Raw genomic sequence first — 25,126 nt, 5'->3', positions numbered from 1 at the left:
TCTCCTCAGAGGTCATCTTGACACAGTCTTTAATTCCTAGATGTGTGTTGGGGATGCAGAAGGGGGAAGAAGGGGTGCGCTGTCTACCAATCGTCACAGCATGATTTCAGTGTAATAAAAGGTTCAGTGCTAAGTAATCAGGGAACACATGGTAAAATACACATTGACTTCTCATTCTTCTTGAGCTGAATTTTAGAAGAACATGTATTTCTTCACTGTTGGGCTATTAGGCTTTGCCAACCTTGGATTACTGGCAGGAAATACAAACATTTTTAAAGCAGCTTTTTATTGTGACATGGCCATTCAGCTTGTCTCTTCCAACAACTACTTCGTCTATCATATGCAGCACACACACTGTTGCCTCAGGTTGTATAAGATGACCAAACACATAATCCATGTCAAAGATACTTCTCTCCATAAGACATCCAAAAAGTTGGTTTTCTGTGAAAAAAAAATAAAAGAAAGAAAAAAAATATTGACCAGAATCCACAGCACAAAATCCATCATCACAATTACAGCAGGAAGTTTGGGGTTTTTTAATGCAAAGAGAAAGAACACAAAACAACCCAAGTTAATTATACTGAGACCTAGAGAATCCCAAAATACACATTTAAATTTGTCTTAAAGTCTCACTTTACAATTTGGGGAAATCACAGTAATGATTTATATATTTAAATAGCCGCATTCACGTTACTATGGAAAGCTACATGACTGCAAAAAACTAATTTTACTGAAGCTGTAACACTGACATTGAAAATACAGGATATACACAAAGAGAAAAAAGGAAATGTCTTTTCTATAATTTTTTTGACCTATATGCAGGATAGGTTAAAATATTTTGAAGAATAAACTTATTTTTAAACCTACACTGTCTTTTAAAAGTAATTATTTTCCTGTTCAGAACTAAATTCTATGACAAATATAAGTGTTTTGGTATTATGTGGTTTCTGTTTTCATTAAATATTCATGAAGTTTAATGTTCATGTTGTTACCATGAAATCATGAAGAAACTACAGTATTTTTGACAGAACTTTATGACTGCAAAAGCATGAATGTAGAATAGGGTAAAAGATATTATCTTTTTAACCCCTTTACTTGTGTGCTTTAAGCTAAAATTTAACCTGCCTTTCAACACTTGCCATTAACTCTCAGATTCTTTCCTGCAAATAGTATGGTAGAAGTAAATCTTGGAATCAGAAAATAAGAGGTGATAGTTCAACAAAGGAAACAGAAAAATATGAGCTAAATCATGGGGAATTAAAATTAAACATATATACGCTTTTATTTCAATTTACCATATTTAATGTTAAAACTATTGCATGTTATTAAAAATGTGGAAAATGCAAAAAGTTATATTAAGGCCTAAGTTTACTAAAGCAGTCTAAATTCACTAAAAATAAGCAAAAAACATGACTTTGAAACTTGAGTAGCAAAACATACCACAGAACTGAGGCAAATCACTGGCTAGGTACAACAACTTGATTACTGAACTGATCAAACAAATGTTGACCCAAGCACTATTTACATAAGCAGAAGGGGCTCCTTCCTTCAATTCAGTTCATGCAGTTTAGCTAAGCACAATAATTAAATTTTCTGTAGTTGATGAAACAACAAGGAATGATGGGAAGGATAACATCAGGAAAGCCTAATAATGAAAGCAATTTCATAGAATCATAGAATAGTTAGGGTTGGAAAGGACCTTAAGATCATCTAGTTCCAACCCCCCTGCCATGGGCAGGGACACCCCACACTAAACCATGTCACCCAAGGCCTCATCCAACCTGACCTTGAACACCGCCAAGGCTGGAGCACTCACAACCTCCATGGGCAACCCATTCCAGTGCCTCACCACCCTAACAGTAAAGAATTTCTTCCTTATATCCAATCTAAACTTCCCCTGTTTAAGTTTGAACCCGTTACCCCTTGTCCTATCACTACAGTCCTTGATGAATAGTCCATCCCCAGCATCCCTGTAGGCCCCCTTCAGATACTGGAAGGCTGCTATGAGGTCTCCACGCAGCCTTCTCTTCTCCAGGCTGAACAGCCCCAACTTTCTCAGCCTGTCTCCATACGGGAGGTGCTCCAGTCCCCTGATCATCCTCGTGGCCCTCCTCTGGACTTGTTCCAACAGTTCCATGTCTTTTTTATGTTGAGGACACCAGAACTGCACACAATACTCCAAGTGAGGGCTCACAAGAGCAATTTAAAGTGTGAAATCTATTTTATTACTCTTCTCAGTAATTATAATTAACAATCTTATTTTAAACCACTTTAGTGTCAGCTTCCATTTTTATTTATTACTGATCTTCATCCAAAAGTAGTTTGGCAAAAAATCAAAATGTAAAATGTACTCTTTGATTAATAGGATATTTGATATGCTATTTTTCTCATATAATAAAATACACAAGTGTAACTGAGTGCATCATTTTTCGGGGGGGTGTGAGGAGATAAGGGGGCAGGAGGAGGGGTGAGGGAGTGGTGTGTGTGCCTGTAATAAAAAAAGGAAACTAATATTTAACAAAAGTTACATTTTGCTACAAATCCATGGCTTATCAGTTTGCCAGCCAGTGAACAGCATTCATTCTTCAGAGAGTAGCTACCATAAATGCATGGCAAATCTCAACCTTCAACAGAGATTTCAATTTTATTGGTTTAACAACAGAAGAGAGGTCAGAGGAGGTCACAAAGGAGAGTGACAGAGACAGAACAAAGAGCCACGAGTTTTACATTCTCCATTCATTACAAAATGCTTGTGCATGCCAGATCAGCCAAAGGAGAAGCAAGAAGGGAAACTCAGATCCTGTACAAGGGCGAGATTTAGCACCAGAAAGGAAAATAAAAGCTACAGTTCATTAAAAAGTCATGTAGAAGGAGATCGCAGTAGTTGGAGAGAGTGGCAGGGACAGGACTTAAACTGGAACCATGTTACCAACACAGTTCACAGAGCACCCTATAAAATACTGCGACAGCGCAACTGTAGAGGAGATACAGTGGGAAACCAACACCCAAGCAATTCTTTAAGTCTATATTCCCCAACAAGTGCCTATATCATTAAATTGTACCCTGAAATTCATTTTAGTTCACTTTCTTCAATCTTGCCTATTTCACTTTCAAAAACAAACAAAAACCCAAACACATAAGCACACACACACAAAAAGGAAGGTACTTCTGCAATTACCTTATTCTACCATTTCCTATCCCTTTTCCCTATCCTCCTTCCCCTTCAAATCCCCAGATAACAACTTACACAACTTTTTACCACTACACGCTTGAAGAAAGCTGCAAGTAATCCATCTAGAAATTCCCATCTTACTTCTGGCAACCATTCTGTGCCTTTGAGTCCAAATCTATATATGACGATGCTGATCAAATGAGAAAGATCTAGGAGGAGTTATAAGAGAAGCAGCTGTTTTCTTCTTGATCTCTTAAGTTTCTTTCTTGCTATATCAAGTAACAATACTACTCTGTAAAGGGTACACAAAATGTATATATATTTATATATATTATTGTATATATAAGTAATAGTCTTCAGTACTGATTTTTAAGTATTTCTTTCATCTATCAAAACATGTCAGTCTACTGATTCACCTTTCCTGTTTGCATCAGAAAAATTCCAGCTAATCAAATGAAAATACAAGCCATGAAAATATATTTATTAATGTACTCTCTGTAATATTGCTAAGCTAGGAATAAAAATTAATGGAATAGATTGACACTGAAAATATACCTCTTATTACACCAGTGAGCAAACAAAATTCTTACAAAACCACACCATTCTAGAAGGCAAAAAAGACAATATCACTATGCAAATTTAACATCACACAATAAACCTGAGATCACAAAACTGACCATGCATGTTAACTTTTTTTGCACCTTTATAGAGAAGTTTAAAAAAAAAAAACACCACAAAACAAAAAAATCCCAAACTAATCATGTCACTGATTCACCAGTTTGCTTCTGTAAAAAGAAACCTGCAAGAAAAGAGATACATTTATATCCCCAAATGTCCAAAAAGCTCCATACAGAGGCCAGGATTGGTCTTCCACAGTCTCCTTCCTTCAACATCATTCTCCCACCTGTCTCTTATGCCAAAGTCTCTCCACACGTGTCCTCCCCAAACTGCTTTTCTTGGATCTTTTTCTCTACAAACTTCATGTCATATCTTCCCCAACAGTGGTTTTGTTGGTCACCCTTCTCCTCAGCTCCAGAGGATACACTCCTGCCCAAGTCTCTCTACCAGCATCACTTTTTTATCCATGCCTATGTTTGAAATCCAAGAACAATGTCTGCCTAAGAAGATCCCCGTCTATGTCCAGCTGTTCCCACCCTCTCATGACCACTGCAATGTGATAGGGCACTGATCCATCTCAAGAATTTTTTGCTCAAATTACTTGACAGCTAGATCATTTTCCCAATCCAGTTCATATATGGTTGTACTAACATGTGTGCTACAACAGCACAGGGGAGAAAATGAGCAGCATGGGGAGGGGGGGAAAATGCCACTTAAGTTGGTTTACACCTTTCTGCAATCTGCAAATGTAATTTGATGTTTCAGCTATGTCAATCTAGCAGGTAGCTGACATTAAAGCTGGCAAACTTACTCCTCCCCTCACTCTTGACCTTTGGTCCCCATTTCTCCCATCTCATGAAGCTAGACATCAAGAGTCCAGAGAGTTAAGTTGATTCAGTTGGCTGATTTTTCAGGAAACTATTCTTTCCATCCAAATGAATTGACCCACCTTGTGGCCACATGATCACTATACTCCATGAAAAGGAAATAATAGGAATGCCTGGTAGGGACCACACGTCTCAGTAGTAGCTTAAGTTTAGATCAAGTTTGCTATGATGTCCACATGCACCATGAACATAGCAGACTAAGGGAAAAGTTTTCTTGTGTATGAGTATGTTAAAATTTCATGAAATAGCAAATAAAAGCCATTATGGGAAAGCCTCTCATCTACAGACAACTGTAAAACTATCTGAAGCTGCGGCTTTGCTGAACAGATGACAAGGGTTTCAAGTGTCCCTCATCACACTTTTCTCAGCCTCTGCTTCTTACTTTAATCAACAGGTTTCAATTCACTATGCCCAGCAAATTCCTTAAACTGCTGGAATTCATTAGACATGTGATGAAGCACATTAATACAGTGTTATAAATGCTATTAAGTGTAAAACTCACCAGCTCAACCAATAAAACAGTATTTTGTAGCTTACTGTAAAACTGCAGAGAAAGAGGTAGAAGGGAAGCCACTCCCTGTGGCTTACTTGCCTAGCTGCATATGGGTGGCCAAAGCCTAGATCTTCATATAAAATCCTCACACAAACATATACATATATTTGCATATAAAACAATGGTGAAATTATTGAAAATCATATTCTTTATCTTGCACGTTCAATTCAAACCACACCTATTTCAATGTTAAATCTGAATATAAAAGTACATGAAGAAGACATCTAAGCCTGCACTGTATTCAACACATACTGACATTTTCTAAAGCCACTAGATTAGCCAAAGGAATCCATTAATAACTACACTGGTTCATTTTACAAGGTTTAAGTTATGTCAGAAATGTAATGTGCTCCTTCTATCAGTAGAGTAAAAATATAAGAAACTAGATCCAGCATTAGTGAATCATCCTGGATGTAGAGGTCAGCCAATAAAGACAAATGAATAACGAAAATAAACAACCTGGCAACCTTTCAGCACACACATACACAAAATGTATTAAGTCTGAAAACATGCGACATAAAACTAATTTGTCTACTTTTTTTTTTTAACACTGCTACATACACTGTTGTGGTTTAAGTCCAGTCAGCAGCCACTCACTCACTTCCAGCCCAACCTGATACCCAGCCCAACCCGAGCAGTGATCTAGCCCTTCTGGGTAACTGCCCCCAGTTCTACATCCTGGGCATGACGTGCTGTGGTATGGAATACCTCTTTGGCTAGTTTGGGTCAGGTGTCCTTTCCCTGCTTCCCCCCAGCTTTCCCTCCTCCCTGGCAGAGCATGAGACTTAGAAAGTCCTTGGTCAGAGTAAACATTACTGAGCAACAACTAAAAACATCGGTGTTATCAGCGCTGCTCCCAGGCTGAAAGTCAAAAACACAGCACTGCATCAGCTACTAAAAAGGAGAAAAATGGCTGCTACTGCTGAACCCAGAACATACACTTTTAGACTTAAAGTGTAAGATTTAAATTAGTATTAATAATATTTAATAACAATCTGGAATTGAAGTCTACAATAGTCTATGTAAAATATCCAACATCATCAAAAACTATAAAATTTATTATCAGTTAAACCTAAAACCCATGACTCAATTAACTGCCTTTTGAAGTCAGCAGGAATTCTGCTTCAGAAGGAATAAATCACCAACAAAACAGAGCACATTAAGACTTAAGACACACTATTATTTAGTCTAAGGAAAGGCATGTGAAGGATCAGAGACATCGCACAATGCAGTAAGTTGAAAGCCTTTCAACTCTAGGCTGTCAAGGAAAAGATGATTAGATAAATATTTGAGGATGTTGTTTGTACTGTGGGAAGAAGCAGCAACTGCATGAGGGGCAAGTACTGGATGGGTTTCATGGTAAAGATGGGGATTGTTTAGAGAAGCTGCATGCTGCCAGATTCCAAATGCAATCCCGTATGTAGGATGCTGTGAGAACTTCACAGGGAACTCAGTGAATGCCCAGCAGGGGCCAAGATTATGGGTGCAGAGGATGAAGGGAACTGATAAACAAGCACATGATGTTACAAAACACGTGCTGGTGGTTGCTATACAGTAGAACAGCAAACTGTTATTGAATTGGGTTGGAAGGTAATTTAAGACACCTAAAGGGCAAACTGAGGCAACCTGACAATCCTCCCTTCTTCCCTGGCTACACTGGGACATCTATAGCTATTTCTCCAACTTTTATCCTACATGCTACGTATAGATGGTGACTACCTAAACAAAAGACATTTCAGCACACAAAAAAAACCCCAACAACAACCAAATAATTATATTAATTAATTCAATTTACTAAATATTTACACAGCATCTAAGGCATAAGCAATCAGTGAGTAAAATTCTTGGGAAGCAGTAAACTACAAATAATTTGGCACAGTAATTGGATACAAAACTATTGATCATCTCACAAGACCCCAACAACTTAAACAATATTATCCCAGTTCAAGTTCTTAAAGAAACTGATTCATAAGGAAAGTTATTCGTAAACTACAAACATCCATTTAAATTTTTTTTTTAGTAATTAAGCTGCAGTTTGTTCCAGACCAATTCCTTGGAGAGAATAGGAAACCCACATTTATTAACTCCTCTTTAACTTATCTTGTATCATGTACAGTATTAGTTTATCATTACAGTGCCTTATCTCAGAAACAAGCTGAAGATACCACTACAAAAGCAGGGCACCACGGCAATGTCATCAGTTTTCTAAACCTTTCTTGTGCCTGGGGAACCATGGGCAAACAGTAAGGAGGAAATAGCCAGACACTTAAAAATCACTCAAGATTTGCACAAACCCTGTTTGAACAGTTGGAAGCAAGTTATGACAACATTTTATTTGGCACAGAGCATCATGCAGAACCTCAGACTTACCACCGTGTCCATGTTTCAACAACAAAAAAAAGACTCTAAGAACTACAGTATTCATATATCCTGTCAAGTTAGAGTCTTTTTTCTAATTTCTAGAATACTTATCCAAACATTATCAAGGATTAGATGTCTCAAACTATGCAAATATCTACTAGATGGTGAACCTTCTCAACTGCCTCATCAATCATTGCTGCATCAGGCAGAATCTGAAGCTACTGCCAGATACCAGCTCCACTCTTCATTTCTGTGTAGGAATTCCTTTTCTGTATAAGGAGACACATTGAGAGAACCCAAGACTGAATTTATCTCACTGTCAGGGTCAGTTCTTTAGTTCTTTCTAGATGTGATCTGCAATAAGTTGTTTAAATAAACTTCCTGATTGGTGGTTACTTGAATTTCATGCTAAATGACCTTATCTGAAAGCTGTAATTTCGTAATCAACACTCACATGAACTAGTCCTCCTATCCAATGCATGACAATTCTAATTATTAAAGGCAAGATTATCCTTCTCCATCTTTGAACAAGTACTCCTGGAATAATTCCCTTAACTTTTTGAAGAACTGTGAAAACAGTCTCACATGAGTGGGAAAGATTTTGGAGAAGAGACTTGCACTCATAGGAAAAGAGAGTGCCGCAGAATTTAAAACAAAAATCTTCAAAGAATAGAATTCAAAGAACTTGACTCTGGTAAGTAGAATCTCTTGGAAAGATTAAATAAAACTATAAGGAAACACAAAACAATGGAAAATTAATAAAAGATACTATATGAAAGACAAGGACAAATCATGCTAATGCAGCAGAAAAGTAGGAAATACAGTAAGAAATAAACATTAAAAAAAAAAGAAAAAAAAAAGTCAGCTACAAAACCAGTGAGCCAGTGCACCAGGATGTATTTTAAGACCTAAGAATTCAAACAGGAATCATACAAACAATGCAAAAGTGGACAAAATTAAAAATAAGGTTTGGGGTTAGAGCCAGCCTACTGGCAGGCTGCAGCCAAAGTAGCTGATCCTTCCTTCCCTGTCACTTCCAGTGAGGCATTTTCACTGTCTCCTGAACAGGAACTCCTGCAAGGAGGGGAATCAACTGATCCAGAGGAAAACTAACTGAGGGTAAAGGAAAGACTGGTCTTCAAGCAGAATTATCTGATGCCACTTACAGCACGATCACTTGACAGAAAACAGAGCAAGCACAAAGCAGGCTGGAGACTAGAGGGAGAATCCAAGACAGAGCAGAAACATAGCTACAGCATCTCACATTGAAACAGCTTTAATGTTTTTAAACTTTAATGTTTTTAAAATACATTCTAAAAATTCATCTATAGGAACATAGACATGTAACTATAAAAACTTGAGAAGTTAAAGCGATACAACTTACAACTAACAAGAAGGTTAAACACAATAAAGCAAAGACCATAAGGAAAGTTCCATTACTTAAAGGTAGTAAGAATCAGTAAGATTGATACAAGATGAAATGTTCAACCATTTTTCAGAATTCAGATGTTATCCTGTGCTTCACTGGAATTACTCACAAAATTTATTACTGTTTCAACACAGCCAGAAAATCATCTCTCTCTGAAGGAGATTTGGAAACTCCACTACCAAAAACAAATATGTACCATTGTGATCTTAAAAACCAAGAGCATCAACTCAATTCTCCAGATTTGTATTCTTCAGAGTGAATAACCATATTTATTAAGCAAATCAATTTTTTTGCTGCCTCTTATCAGATCATCATCAAATTAGAGCTAGATCTGTTTAAAGCTAATACAATTATATATCTTAACCATGCTCTCTCAATTTTTAATGATCAAAATTTCCTACAGTTTCACAAACACATTTTCATTTAGTCAGCTTGCAAGACTTCTTCAGAAAAGCTTTGGTTACCCCCTCCATCATCCTCAATATCTTTGGATCACTATATTCATCAGGTTTAAATATCACTGTACTAAAATAGTATTTTCTTCCATCCGTGTAGTCCACTGAAAATCTTTCACCTTGAGGTCAAATGTGAGATCAAGCAACTAAACAGAGGTGAAACCTGCCTCAGACATTCAGAAATAAAAAACAAGATGCAAGGGGACATGGTTTAATTGGGCACAAAGTGTATGATATTTTTCACCTGACAACAATGGGCAGTAATTTGTACTATGCAGATGGTGCTTTGTTCTTCATCAGTTCCACATGGTGGTCTGCCATCAGTTCTCCACAGCTGAATCCTACACTAATTGTAGGGTCCTCATTACTCCTATTCTTTGCACTAATGCTCACCTAAGACAAAGGGGATGTCGTTCCAATGTGAAAACACTGGAAACCTCAACACTCATTTCCAGCTCCTCTACAAACTACCTTTTTCTAATTTTATTCTAACTTCAGTTCAGCCCTGAGCCAAACTGCTCTAAAGGAATATATGCACTGGACACAACATGAAAAGACAAGGACAAGTAACAGGTTTGTGTCTTTCAGCCCTAAGCAAGTGCCCAGCTAGTTAGCTCAGTATTTAATGTGAAGATTAACTGAGCCTAGTAATGCACTCTTGCCACAAGGTCAGAACTGCCTCACTCAGGCCCACTGAGGATCTTTTACAGATGTGAAATGAAGAGCAAGTAGCCTATTCACAGCATGGCCTATATGTTCTGTATTTGAGTACAAACAATCAATCATTCAGATCCTTTGAAACACCTACAGCTTCAAACTGAGAAATAATTTAGCCATCATCTCATTTCAAGGCTTTGTCCACCTTCGAAGATTTTGTGGTTCCCCTGGATTCAATGCCATCAGTAATATCTTCGTTTTAACCCTTCACAAGTTCTCAAGTTCTACACATACACATCTTCATTCACATGGTTTCTCCTTAATCAATTTATGCTGTTTCTCCTCAGTTGATAAAGTACAGTATGTTCCTTCACTACGGCCACCCAGTGTTTAATATGTTGGAAAATAACTGTGGGAGCTTCTACTGATCAGGACTCTAAGTAAAATCCCACAAACAGAAGCAAAGAAGCAGAAGTGGAGAGGTTTTGTGCACAAAGAACCTCAATTACAAATTCTTTTTAAAGCATTGCAGATGCTTTTTCTGTTAAAATATGAATGAAAATCATTTGTGTCATCAAATACTAATAATCAAATAATAACATGAGGAAAACTATTTTTCTGTATTTCCTGTCATTTGTCAATCACTTCTGTGGCCTTAAAATATTAATACAAAATGGAATGCTTGGATACAAACATTACTGTTCTGAGAACTTAGTTATCACATTCAAAATCTGCCACTTCAAAACATGAACTGTTTATAACTCTAAAAAGTCAACAGTAACCTGGGACTATATACTAATGTAATTTGTAAATATGGTATACTCCCTCCATTCTAGTTTCTATCGAACTCTCTATTCAAAGAATCAGTATCACATTTAAATTCAGTGTGTGAGCAGGAAAAATTACATTATTTGATAGCCAGACAAGTTCCTGAAATGGAATGGAAAGTAAGCAGGAAAATGATTACAGGCCTTCACTTGCAAAAAAAAACATCCAACCACAGATTCACAACGGCAGACCAGTGACAGAATTGGGTGTTTCACACTTTAATCCCAGTTCTCTTCCTACTAAACTCTGCAAAAGATGCTTTTAGAGATGCTGCCTTGGCCAAAGGATACTGTTTGTCTCAGTCACTTGCTTCAAGCCTTTAGAAGTCAATGCCTTGGTCAGCCAGCCACTCACTCAGCTCTACAGTAAGTTGACCCTTTCAGACTACTGGACAGGGTTGACATCACAGTACATCAACCACACATCATGCCCTCCCTGGAGCACCACCTGTGCCTCCCAGGAAGGCTTCTCTCCCTGCACTGAAATCCAAACATCCGCAGCAATAGAAACCAGTACATCAGTTTCCACAAAAGTAGGTTTATTTACCTGAATGCTGCAATAACAAGTACTAATTCAGAGGATCTACAAGCCTCAGCTCAGCAGCTGAGTGACAGTTCAGCCTTGAGGTAAAGAACCACTTCCCAAATATCCTAACAGCATTATCACTCATCTTCCCTTTTTGTAAATATCAGAGATGTTAGCATCACAAGGAAGAAATCCATGCCCCTCCAGCAGGAATCTCCAGCCCTGGAGATTCTTACCTAGATTTCTTACCTAGTTCTAGTTTAACAGTAAAGCACCACTGGTAAGTAGACTTCCCATCTGAGCTCATCCAGCATTTCTGCCCCATGTGAAACCACGCCTGTAAGTGACTTAAAGAGGCAGACTGACATACTTCAGCACACTGCAACTGCACCTTGCCATAAAAAGATGCCACCCTGACAAATCTTCAAAATTACTCCAAACAAGGTCACTCTATAAGCAACAAGAACACCTCAGGTTCCTCATCCTTTTCATTCTTCCTCACAGCATTTTTCCTGTGTGAGCACCCAAGCCTTCTCTCATTTCCCTCTCTCTCACTGTCCTGCATTAGCTGTAATTCTACCCACACTCATGAGAACAGAACAAACCTGTAATAAAAATATTTCCACTAAAATGTCTGATGGTATGCTAGAGGCGCATAGATCACTACAGTTTATCTTCTGTAAACCAAAGCTAACACTTTTATTCACAGTATGCTAAGCCACAGTAGTCCTATTAAAAACATTACTTCAGTCATAACTCACATATTATTGCTCAGCTGTCATAACTGCAACAAGAGTAAGTCTGAAACACCACTATATCTTTCAAATAAAAATGAAAAGCAAATCTGTATGTGAACAAGAGTTCAGTCATTTCTCAATCTATGCATTTACACTTTAGTTCTAGAAAAGCAAAGAGAAATATTTCAAAAGCTGAAGACTAACATTATTAAACTGCTGCACCACTCTTGCAATTTCCCAAAACACATTTTCTTTGAACACCATTCCTGACCTAGTCATACCATTCATTCAGGAATCATAATATTTAATCTTTTATTATTTTTACTCTCTCTTTGAACAACTGCTATTTCATTTGCATACTAACACCATGCCTAATACAAAATGCAAGAGAAAAAAACAAGGGGCTTTGCTTAGAGAGTAAGAGAAAGACATCTTAAGAAAAATGTCATTTTCAGAAGACTATTGATAAAGCACCCCTGAAAATACATGAAAACTTCTATACTACTACTACTACTTTTCTAACTTTTCCAGATACTAAGCACTGTGATACTGAGAACAGCACTACTCAAATACAGCAAACAATATTTGCTCAGCAGATCAACCCTATATACATTTTTTGCCTATGATGGCTTTACCAATCACATCATTCTTTGGGAGAAAGTCCACCCTGACATCTGCCTCTTTCAAGCCATGAAGTAATATCTAAGATGCTGGCTCTTGCCAGAATTAAATGTGCAAGCAGCAAGTCACCACATGACTGCAAATTATTTTTTCACATATTATATTTACTACGTTAACATGCAAGATCTTTACCAACATAATCAATTCTAAGTGAACATTTTAAAATAAATGTTTTAACATTTTAAAACTCTTGTAGGCATCACTGTAATTCACATTATAAATACTACTTACTCAATCTTACTGATTAAATAGATAGGACAGAAATACACACAGGGTCAAAATTAAGAAGTTTCTTTTATAATATACTGTCACATTTTCTAAGATAAGCTTAACCAGACACAGAGAAACCTGTATGTTTGGGGTAATATCCATAATCCTTAAGCTTCACTCACACTTCTTTAACAACTTAGCCTATTTGAAGGAGAACCATGCCTGAAGATCAACACAGCATGTCTCCACATATGATTATGACACATTTAGGCAATCCTTTATTTAAGGATCTTTTCAATTACTGCAATGAATGTCTACATCCTTGCTGAGCAAATACGGATTTATTTGCTTTTCTTCATTACCTTTCAGGGCCTCTATCAAAGTATGGATTTATTTGCTTTTCTTCATTATCTTTCAGGGCCTCTATCAAAGTACTCCATTAAGTATTTCTGATAACTTGTGAGATTCTTGTTTAGAATCTGTGTCTTACAATTGTACATTTTACTCTTTCTTAAATGCAGACATCATAAACCAGCTCACTCTTAGGTAGCAGGCTTCAAGAATAGTAAGAATTTGGAATCCTAATAATAATAATAAGATAGGACTTTATCCCAGATTTTTAGTCTACTTCAGTCTTCACAATATTGTTAATTGGGATAAGAATGTGTGGCAAAAGCTAATTCTATACTTCTCTAATGCAAACATCACTTGTTCATAGTTTGTCATGTTTCTTGGAAGTTCTCATACTTTCAGCTGAATAGACAGAATACAGTTTTAACACAGTGAAGTTCTTGGGATAATTAATGGAAAAGTATTTCAGAGGATATTTAATGTCCATGTAGAGTATTCAGTAGCTAAAGGTACACTGTAAAATAACAGAACACACAATAACCAAGCATTAAATAACTTAGTTACTTCTAGAAGTAATGAATTCTGAATAATCATATCTAAGGAGATGCCAGTTCCAACCAAAGTTTTTCTTATAGCTGGTGTATTAATAAGGACTTTCTCCTTCATAGACCCTCTCCCAAGGTGTGAACTCCATGAGCAACTTCTTCACAGCCAGAACGATTTACAGAACTTCCGCACCTGAGTAACATCTGCACGATACTTGCTGAGTCTTCAGAATTTTTGAGATCTGCACTTTTGTAATAACCTTGATTGCGACAAGACAAGTTAAAAAGTTGGAAGAAAAGGCACACAGACACACAGTGTAACTTTGCGAAGTCTTTTCCATAAGAAACTAGGACGAAAAACAGTCATAATTTGGAGAAAGATGCTTCCTTCTCTGTAACACCCTTTATTATTTTGACATAAGCAGTAATATGTGCCAGAGGCTCTGCTAGTATCCAAACAACACTGCTTTGTTAAAATCTGAAAATGCTACTAGGAAATCTTGGGTTTTGGGTGTTTTTTCTTTTACCCTAGATACACATACGCTCATGTTTTCATATGCCTCAGTAATAACATATTCTGTAAAAATTAGTGTTACATATATAGGCTACAGTTTCTCAGTCAAGCAGAAGGACTAGTTTGCATCCATTTGATTGTGTATTCCTGCTGCTAACACATTATTTAAGATCCTTACACTTAGCTGAAAAAGGGAGAAGCATATACATATGCCTGATGTATACCCTAAGATTGAGCAGAGAAAAAGGGAAAGTACCAGAGAGAAAACAGTGCCACAGTTAAACAAGCTTGAAGAACCCAGCCATGAAGGGTCTGTAAAAGATAATGAACTGGCAAATGCATGCTGAATTGCTCAAGGTTATTTTTGCTGTAACAGTTAAAGAAGATAAAACTACTCCATTTTCTGTAACGCACTTGGGCATGATAACAACAAACCAATGCTGCAACTAGCTCAACAATACGCAATGTTAACCCAGGACAGGGTCATCACAGATATCTGTCAGAGGGACTGTCAAGACCCCAAGGCCACCAGGTTCTTAAAGCCATAACTGGCCGAACTTGCGACCCCTACCAACAGGCTCAGGAATCATTTCAGCTCACAACTGTGACCCCAGTCCTGGGCTGAGCTATGTTGTTGGCAGCTCTGGGACAAGGTCCTGTCCTCTGCTGCTCCTGACATTTCAGCCAGACTTGTCAGACCGACATCAGGACCAGATGCATGTGCTGGTGGTGCTTGATACAAGCAGTGGATGCCAAGAGCAGGGATGAGGAGGTTACTCAGAAACACTGAATCAAGCACTATCAGGCCAGTACTGAAGCAACGAACTGAAATATAAGGAGCAAACCAAGGCCTTGTAATCAGGCTTGCCTTGGACATGATGACAACACAGACTTCATCCCACTGAGGGAAAAAACCTGTAGATCAGATGCGGGAGGCTCACCTGAAGGACTGACAGCTCAAACCGACCATTGCTGGCAGCTGAATGTGTTATGAAGTAACAACTGGCATGAGAAAAGATCCCTGAGGGGAGGCAAAGCAGCAACAAAAACAAATTTTCTGTGCAATCCTCATAGTTTTGAACAAAACAACAGCTGGTGCTAGCAACCATGCTCTGCGTACAGCAAAAACCTATGTGATGTTTCAAAACAGTGTAAAAACAAAATACTGTTTCAAGATAGCTTGTAAGGCTATGTATATCAGTGGCTTGCCACAACTGGTCAAGTTCATTGACTATATCTAGAGAAAGTGTTTTTAAACAGTAACCCAGCAAGGGTATCATCACCTGTACCAGTACTCACAAGGTGCAGTATGCAGTCTGAAGCTCTCCATCTCCCCAACATCTTGCATATTATATGGAGCTTTTTCTTTAAATAATAACAGTTTCTAATGTGGATGGTATTGTTTTCCCTTTTGTCCCTTTCTGGTTGTGAGGAAGCCAACAAAGGAGAAGCAAATCATGTGTGAGAGCTGAGGTGAGCAGAAAAAAACCAGTACCTATACATCTAGAATAAAGTTCATGGATAAGAGTAGATAACCTATGAAGAAACAACATATAAAACCAGTATACATAAGCGAAAGCAGACTAACCTGTCCTTTGAGATTTCAAATTAAACATTGTTCATTTGTCTTCTTAGGCATGCTACTGCAACACCTCAAAACAGTCACCTGCTCCTGCAGATCTTTTCATTTCTGTCCTTTCCAAATCAATTCACACGCCTTCAATTCTAGGGCTTTTTTTTTTTTTTTTTTCCCCATCATAGTCCTCTTATTTTATTATGAAATTATCTTGCAAACTGTTAAATGCCTCCTTAAACCTCCTCCTGTTAATTCAGCGGGGACTATGACAGACTCAGACCCCCTAGATAGCCAAGACATCTTTTTATTGACTTCCAAAGCAATCGAAAATTATTTATTGAATACTGCTTTCCCTTTTTACCAACCCTTAAGAAGACTAAAATCAGTAGACTGAAATTTAGTTTAGGAAAGACAAACTTTACCTTCAAACCCCAAATTTACTGTAGACCTCTCAAAGTTTTTGACAAACTTAGCACAGTTCCTGACAGTAATCTGAGAACAGGTTAAATAAGAAACAGACAGCACACTCCTCACACTGAGGACTTAGTGGATTCTGTATGGGTTCTGGCTTATTAGCTTATTCATTAATGCTGGCAGGTTTTATTTAAGCATTCTAATGCTGTTATAAAAGCAGAAACAGCTACAGAAGTAATAACACTAATAGTACTGTAACATTTCAACAAGTTTCTTGAAAATACAATGTATGCATTTCATCACTTCTTATTTTACATATGAGCTCTTCTACAGAAAATACAGTGTAACTATAGAGAAAAAAGCAACAGTGAGGTGTACTTTATTTATACAACTTTGTAATAGTTGTACATAAATCAGGTGTGCATAATTATCTTCTATAATAACCATAAAAACCAAAACACTTGGTTGGTTTTCATTATTAACTCACCGGAAAAAAAAACATAGCAACCTCTATATAGTCTTAGGTACAGTTATGGTAAAAAGAATGTGCAAGAGGTGTTATTACTGTACAACTTTTAAACTCAATAGTCTGATTTTTAATGCTTTATACTCAGATATGACAGTAATGAATATTTTAAAATTGTACCAGTATGTATTAAAAATAAGCCTCAATTTTATGAATAATTGCCTTCATAACTTAATATTTTTTCCCTATTTTACACAGTCACACATTGCTCAATGGATTGCCAGATTATCTGAATACTGAAAGTTTTAAAGCCCAGTATGAAAAAGGACCATGTAGTGGAAGCGCCTGCACCCAAACACACAATAAATAGATACTAGATAACACCACCACCTATGCTTTTTTAGTTATACACTCATATGTACATCAAATATTAAAAAAATTAAGCAAGCAGGTCTTCATATTTAGTAGAAAGAATAACAGAAACAAGCCATATGCATAAGAACCATATTACTGTACAGATAGGATGTTTTTGTTCATATTTAAGACTAACTGGAGGGGAAAAAAATGTGCAGTCAAACTGATAATCAGAGGATAAAGCCCAGGTTGACTTATACAAGTTCACAGTAGATCAGAGGTCTTTTCCTGGGAGTTTTGGTCCATGTCTAGTGAGCAAGAAACAGACAAGTCCTACCAAGAATAGGTCGGGGACTCAATACTTGCAAAAATCTGTATGCAGAAAGATCACAGCTTCCCTTTTTCTTTGACAGAGGAAGGGCCCCAGCTTTCATGCTTTTCTGGCAAGTACAGGGAACATGGCCAACTTCCTTTGCATTCGCTGGCCAAGAGCTGAGACAGTCTCTGTCTCAATTCAAAACCCTTATTGGGATGCATATTGTTGGTAGCAGCATAGAACTTTACTGTAAGCAAGACGGATAAGGCAGAAAAACCAGGAGACAGAGGCCATCAGGATTTTAAATCATGCATTGATTTCACTGAGTTAAATGCATTGGGAGAGTTTTGATAAGTTCAAATTCCAGCAAGAACAGCTAATGAAAGATTTGTTGGGGTTTTTTGTTGTCTGAGTCTTTCTGCCCCAAACAGTTCCCTCAGAGCTCAAGGAAACAGAGAAAAGCTGATAAAAGACTGAAAAGGGCACTACAAAGAGAAAGAAAAAAAATCAGAGCACCATGCCAAGTCAGAGTAAGGCACATGAGTTTAGAGCAATGACTCATGTACAGATTAGATACTTTATAGACCATCATAGCTCCAATGGTGTTATATCAAGCAATTTTCCCTTGCTTTAAATCTGCACACACACCTTCCTCAAATATTTTTACAGCTCTCCCACTAAATCATAAGTCAACTTTTTGCAGATTTCTATAAAGCACATAGTTGAGATGAAGTTCAGGGTGGCACAGAAGCTCTTATACAGGGTAATAATGGGCTGTACTGTTGCAATGGTGGTACATTATCTTTTGTCCTCAGAAGTTTTAGTCTCAGTAACAGCTTTTTGTACCTAGCCAAAAGGACAACTGACTGTTAGAGATAAGTATTTTCATTATCAACTTGCATAATAGAATAAAGTGTTGATGGAACAAAATGAGGGGATGACACAAACACAGAGGCAAGTTTTTGGCAAACTAGAATGACATTTGCAAATTTCGAGAGAACACACAAACTTGCCTCTTCTGGAGGGGTGTCAGGAAGACCTCCTGAAAACTCTTTACACATCTCTACTATTCCTATTTCTATCAGGTAACAAAACTCCAAACAGATGTTATGAGCTGAATCTTGAAAGACAACTCAAGCTGGCATAGTAGTCTAATGTTATACAGACATTTGAAAGATGTTACTGCATATTTTAACACTGACCTGTTTTATAGCCTGCTGTCTAGGGAACTGTTTATTTCTACAAACCACTACTGAACCTGGCTTGCAAATCTGGAATCACAGCTCAAATAGTATGGAGAATTAATTTCTAAGCAGACTTCACAGTATTGCTGACTTTTACAGTCAGGTACTCAGAAAAGGCAGCAGTTTTGTAGAAGTCCCTATACCACTATATAATCACTCATAATCTCAGCTTTAAAAACAGACCATTTAGTTACAAAAACAAGAGGCAAATGGGAACAATAAAGGCTTAAGAATTTTAAGACAAAAAGATTCTACATTTACTAATTTTGAGCCAAACTAACCTTAGAAAGGGAAGGATAATGAGGATTTGGAACCTGATGCACGGAACAGTTGGTGCTGACTACACAGTTTTCATAATAAAATCAGTTTGTTGACATACCCCTAGTGCTCTGAGGTGCCAGGAAACTTATGAAAATAGATTTCAATTGTACATATTATCCATTTATCAGTATCAAAAATTACACGGTCCCGGCCCGTCCCGTCCCCCCCCCATTCTCTCAAAGATACCTAAAATTTTAGTATTCTCTCATCTTGGAAAAGTAGAAAGGACCATTTATGTCCCAAATGTTGCTGATTTTGAAGAAATTCCTATACCTTTATACAAATGAATCTACAAAACTTTAATGAAGACTTCATATTTTCCCTGATCTCAAGTCATTAAATCACTTCTATCACACACAATAAAAGTTTGAAGACAGAGTTCCAGAATTTGCTGCATGAAAATAATCACAATAAAAAAAAAAAATTCTTCCAAAAAAATGTTCATAATTGGAGGACACAGAAATTCAGTTAAAAATAAAGTATTTGCCATAACTCAGAATTTGTTGGAACAAGAAAAAATTTCAGCTGACCACTAAAATGTAATAATTTAAGAGACTCATAAACCTGCTTACTCAAGGCCCTAAACTAATATTTTAAAAGAATATTCTTTCCTTATAGCAAATCCAAGATATCTCCATAACCAAACAAATTTAATCTGTGCAACTAGATTGGTAGTTGACGATATATGCTTAACACAAACAAGAACGAACAGTGTTAACACTATACTCTTCCTGGCAAAATTGCCCACTAAAGTTCAAGTTTAATGACCACAACATTTTAATACCAGTATATATAAATATATACTATATATATACACACATATACTATATGTATATACTATATATAAATATATACTATGTACATACTTAACTCTCATTTCAGGAAAGCTGGATGAGAATGGAAACGACTGAATAGAGCATTTTGGGATTCAACTCTATTCCCAAACAAGTTCAAAACCTAGATCTACATCTACAACTGTTTACTGGTTAAGTACCAGAACAATTTCTCCTTCAAATTCACACATCTAAACAAACAAACAAACATACATACATACAAACAAACAAACATTTCTGTTTCATACTACAAGCTAGTTCAACCACGTAGTGGAACCTAGTATTGCAGTCTCTGAAATCTGTTTTAATAGAGGCCTAAAAGGCAACTGGATAGCAAAACCTGTATTTTTAGACTCATCATATTTCTGCCAGCATGGAATAAGTAACACAATAAAACCAACAGCATCCAATGTTACATGGATTTGGGCTAAGCAAGAAAAATCTATCCAGATCCAAGGTTTACTGTTCCTTAGAGGAGAAGAATTGTACAAAGTCAACATCATGATTTTTGAAAAGTTAAGAAACTTCTCAACCTTTCAAACACGATGTAACAGTATACATGCAGCTGGCATTTAAAATCTTTGCTTAATTAGTTGCATGATAACATCTTTAGGTTAAGTACTCCATAATTTCATCCGTAACAGAGGCATATTACATAAAATATATATACAAAACATAGGAAGGGTATATAGGTTTCTGTGACATGGCAGACTTAGAAGAGCCCATACTTTCAAAGATACAGAAGGCAAAGAACTGCTTTTAGATATAAGTCAGGGGTACAGACAGAGCAGTTTTAATGCTAAGGAAAGAAAAAGCTATGTATTTTTCCCTTCTCAGCAAATTGCAGTAACTCTCCTTTTCCAGAAACACTGCAGACTTCATGTAACACTGAGAAGAAGACACAACTAAGGGGTTCTGTTAGGTACCAGCTCACCAACAGGTCTTGTGGGAAGAAAGGGAACAGTGGTGTTAAGCAATATGAGTAGACTTTGCTATGGGTAAACACAGTCAAGCTTTTTTTGAGCCTTTCAGCTGATACATATCTTCTGCAGGTGTCCAGTCTGCAGCAACACAACGGTATTCTCACTGAGACGAGTACCTCTGATAGAAACACACCCTGAAAATAGAGATAATTCTTGCTTCCATGCACATAAACTCACGCTGCAGGGAACTGAATGTATGCAACCATTTTCTTTTGCGGAAAACAACCTGTAGCCCACATACCACAGTATCAGGTGACAATTGGCAATATACTAATACCACATCATGGCTATGTCAAACTAAAAGCACCAAAGACGTAGAAGAACTGAATGGTATCCTCCCCAAGTATCAACCACTCTCTCTTACAACCGAACTCTGGGTAACAGCACATGATACTCGGCACTACAGAGAAAGAGGAGAAAACAGGAAAACATCCAGAGCAAGAGCAAAATTTGGAACTGGATGAATTACTGGTGGGCAGGGAGTACTGAGCAGTAATTACCACCCTCCAACACTGCCCTCCAAATAGCCTTATCTTTCAAGAAGAAAAGATCATTTTGAAAACAAGCAAAACAAAATCAAACACACAGAACTGGACAATTTAGTGTACCTATTACATATTGGCATGTATATCAAGACTATCCAAAGGAACAGTGTATTTAATTTGACTATATTTTGGTTATAATTTGTTATAACTTATTGGAATTGTCATACAGTGACAGATGATGAAATAGTGACAGCTACTTTCTAAATCTTTCCTACAAAAATAAAATAAAGAATAAAGCCCTATAATTAGACCTACATATTTAAATTACTCAGGCTAATGGTATTGGGAATGCCTCTAAATGAGAGTGCCATGGAGGTTTTAGTTAATGACACATAGGAAACCATGTATTTTTATTAGTTTCTTCATATTACATTTCTATATATACTGAGCGAACACCACCACTGACGTGGAATTCCTTGTTTATACTTTGCTGAATTAAAAGCGCAGAATATGAGCAGATGTATATTCAAATCAATAACAACATTTTGGTTACTGAGAGTAAAATATTTCCAATATGAGCAGCTGTCCAACTGCTTGATTATATTGTTTCTATTTTTGTTGTCTCTCTCACACAAACACACTATTAAGAAAAGGCGAACAAAAAAGGTGCCGTCACAACAAAGCAAAGGTAATTATGCAAAATTCTCCCCTTTTTGTATGCCCACTTTGTTCTTTGGGGGAAAAAGGCAAACAACAGAGTGTTCACAGAAGTAACAGCTACACTGAAAAATTTCAAGGGCCTATAAAAGAGACCCATTTTCATATAAAAACTGCAGTACCACCACAATAATGCAGAAGTACCACAATAAAAAAGACTCCAAGAAGCATTATCTGCCTGATACTCTTTGATACCTTTGCCACTCAAGATGTTACAGAAAAGCAGCCCACAATGGAGCTAAATGTGAATTACAGAACCAAACAGGAAGGCAGCCTGTTTGTCAGCCAGTCCTGCAGTCAGAAATCCAGGGGGTTGCAGGCTTGGATATTCATCTATGGATATAGATATTCTTACCCATATAGATATTCCTCTACTTTCACCGCTTCCCATAAGCTTGCTGAACTAACACAGGTGCACACAGAGTAAGCAGAAACTTGAAGCTTTCACAAGAAATACCTGCAAGTTAGGTTATTTTCCTACAACTTTCAGTGGAAACAGTGCATATGATCACAGAACATCCAATATTTTTTAAAATTACTAAAAGTGACTTTTTCTAGTAAAAGTTAGAAAAAAACTATCCAATTCTTACAAATCTCTGCCCACCAACGTAACAATCTGGTTATAAATGCAGTTTTACGCACTTCTCTGAACTGAATAATAACTAACTGGTTGAAAATACATCTTTGAAAAATGTCAGAGTATGAAATTAAAATTAGAACAAAGTACTGTCTTCAGAAGGCAATTCAACCTCCGTATTAAACCACTTGATTTTCTTTTTCCCTTGCAATTAGGTACATAGTTGTAACCCAAAACAATCATAGCAACCCTAAACGAATTAAAAAGGATTTATTCTCATCAAGAAAGTTCCTCAAGAGGAAATCCACAGGTTGTTCTTTAACGTGAACTGTTGGTAGTGCACAAAGTAGTAGCTACTCTGCTCATGACCCATTTTTCTCTTGCTGAATTCCAAAGGGAAACTTAGTTGAGTTTCCTCAAATACAGCTGAAAGGTGTTGGCACCGCCACAGAAAGAAATTAACCTAATCCAAGCAAGAGTTTTGTGCTTGGAGTAAAGGAATGCATTATGAAAATGTTCAAAAGAAGATTTAGTGTAACAAAAACCTCAAATACCAGAGATCACTGCAGCAGCATTCTTGCTGAATGCTGTAGCACAGACAGAGAAAAAAAACTGTGGGAGGAGAGATCTCACATCACAGCATTGTCTGAAACAGCAGACAGCAAGGTCCTACTACACAAGGCAAGGTCAATGCAACTGGAGAGTCATCTGTTTAAGAAAACACACTATTATTAGATGCAAGTTATGCAGCACTTGTGCATACTAATAGAATAAAACCATTACCCCCAAAATAAATGTTTTCAAATGACAGCTTTGACTTTGCACTCAATCTTTCAATTTTTTGTCTCATGTAAAACATTCAAAACAGTAACATAAAGAATATTGAAAATACCGAAGTATTAAATTTTTAATTACTTATGAAATGTTACAACAATTGAAAAACACAGGGTTTTTTTTTTTTTAAGGAGGTGGCTCCATTGAAAATGTTGAAACAAAGTATTCAACATTACATACTGATAACAATGTAGACTAAAAGTATCTCAGGGGTGACAGCCTCTTTAAACTATTATGATATGTCTCAGGCTACTTTGAGTAAAGTATTTTCAGTAAAATATTTGAGTAAAAAAAAGTGTATTTTACAGAATACACATCCCTATACAAGACTCAAGCCTGCACTGTCTCCATACTCGAAAGTTATGCTGGAGTACATACAAGTTTCGGATGTAAAGAATGCAGAAGACAGCTTCCTGGGGCACGTCACATATTTCTCAAGGTGCGTGTCCCTGCTACTTTAAATCATTCACTGAAAGAACTAGTATTACCAGTGACACCATCACTGACACTCAATAAATTGGAGAAATATAGCATGCTCTGGAAGAAGGTGGGGAGTGGGGCTCATTCCTTCTAGTAGGAATTCCTCTTGTAGTTTACCAGTTTCCAGGAACTGATGGCATACCTAGCTTTTGTTTGAAATGCTAGATAATTTATGAACGACTGCACAGTTAAGAAAAGAGCATTGTGGATGGCCTAATTTAAAATCAGTGACATTTAATTAAGTCTTGCAGAGAGATGTCAGCATGACAGAATATGTGAAATCACCAAGGACAAGACTTTGATCCCACAGTGACATATTTACAAAATAACTGCATTGTTTCAAGTAAGATCAAAATTCTGTGCCTCAAAAGCAGAAGCAAAAGAATAGAGAGCTCCCAATAAAGAAATGCAAAGAAAAACTGTTGCCACTTTATCCTCAGTTCTTAAACACAAGTCTGATTTCAGTAGATGGACATTTTGCTCAAAAAAATATCATAGACTGAAATATGACCAATATCTGGCAGCACCATGACTGTGGTAACCCCACCCACAAGCAGATATACGTTTAGGTTTGCCAAGACAAATAAAGCAGTATGCAGAGTAAGCTGGACTGCTTGCACATAATATGTACTCAGTCATGTAGGCCCTCAGGTACACGTGCAACAACTCTCTTCTAAAGGAGATGAAGAAGGCTCAAGAACAGACAGAATTAACCTAAGGAAAACATGGATTTCACGTTAGGATGCTAACAGCTTAAAACAGAGCCATGATGAAATATATTATTTACAAATTAATCAGACCACACACTAAAGGTACAGCCAGCCAGCCGCTAACCTGCTGTCTGCATAATCAAGTGACAGCCATTACTCAAATGAAACCATCAGTGGCTGCATTGTGCACAGGCATGAGAGTAAGTCAGTTCACTCTGGAGCTGTGTGATTTGTTCCAATGTTACTAATACTTTCGGAAAGCATATAAAACAAAAAAAGATGTGAATTATTGC

General features: G+C 37.0%; 1 protein-coding gene across 1 annotated transcript in view; it reads right to left on the bottom strand.

Annotated features, from left to right (window-relative positions):
• Positions 1–677, bottom strand: part of PLCE1 (phospholipase C epsilon 1) — a 122,259-nt gene extending 121,582 nt beyond the window's left edge. Inside the window, 2 exon segments of the mRNA XM_080621890.1 lie at positions 290–352; positions 355–677. Of these exon segments, the coding sequence (XP_080478016.1) occupies positions 290–352; positions 355–507 (216 nt within the window). The 5' untranslated portion in view covers positions 508–677.
• Positions 678–25,126: the final 24,449 nt, after the last annotated feature.

This window comes from Psittacula echo, assembly GCF_963264785.1.
Source record: "Psittacula echo genome assembly, chromosome: 6".
Lineage (NCBI taxonomy): Eukaryota > Metazoa > Chordata > Aves > Psittaciformes > Psittacidae > Psittacula > Psittacula echo.
This window is presented reverse-complemented; position numbering and strand designations above follow the sequence as displayed.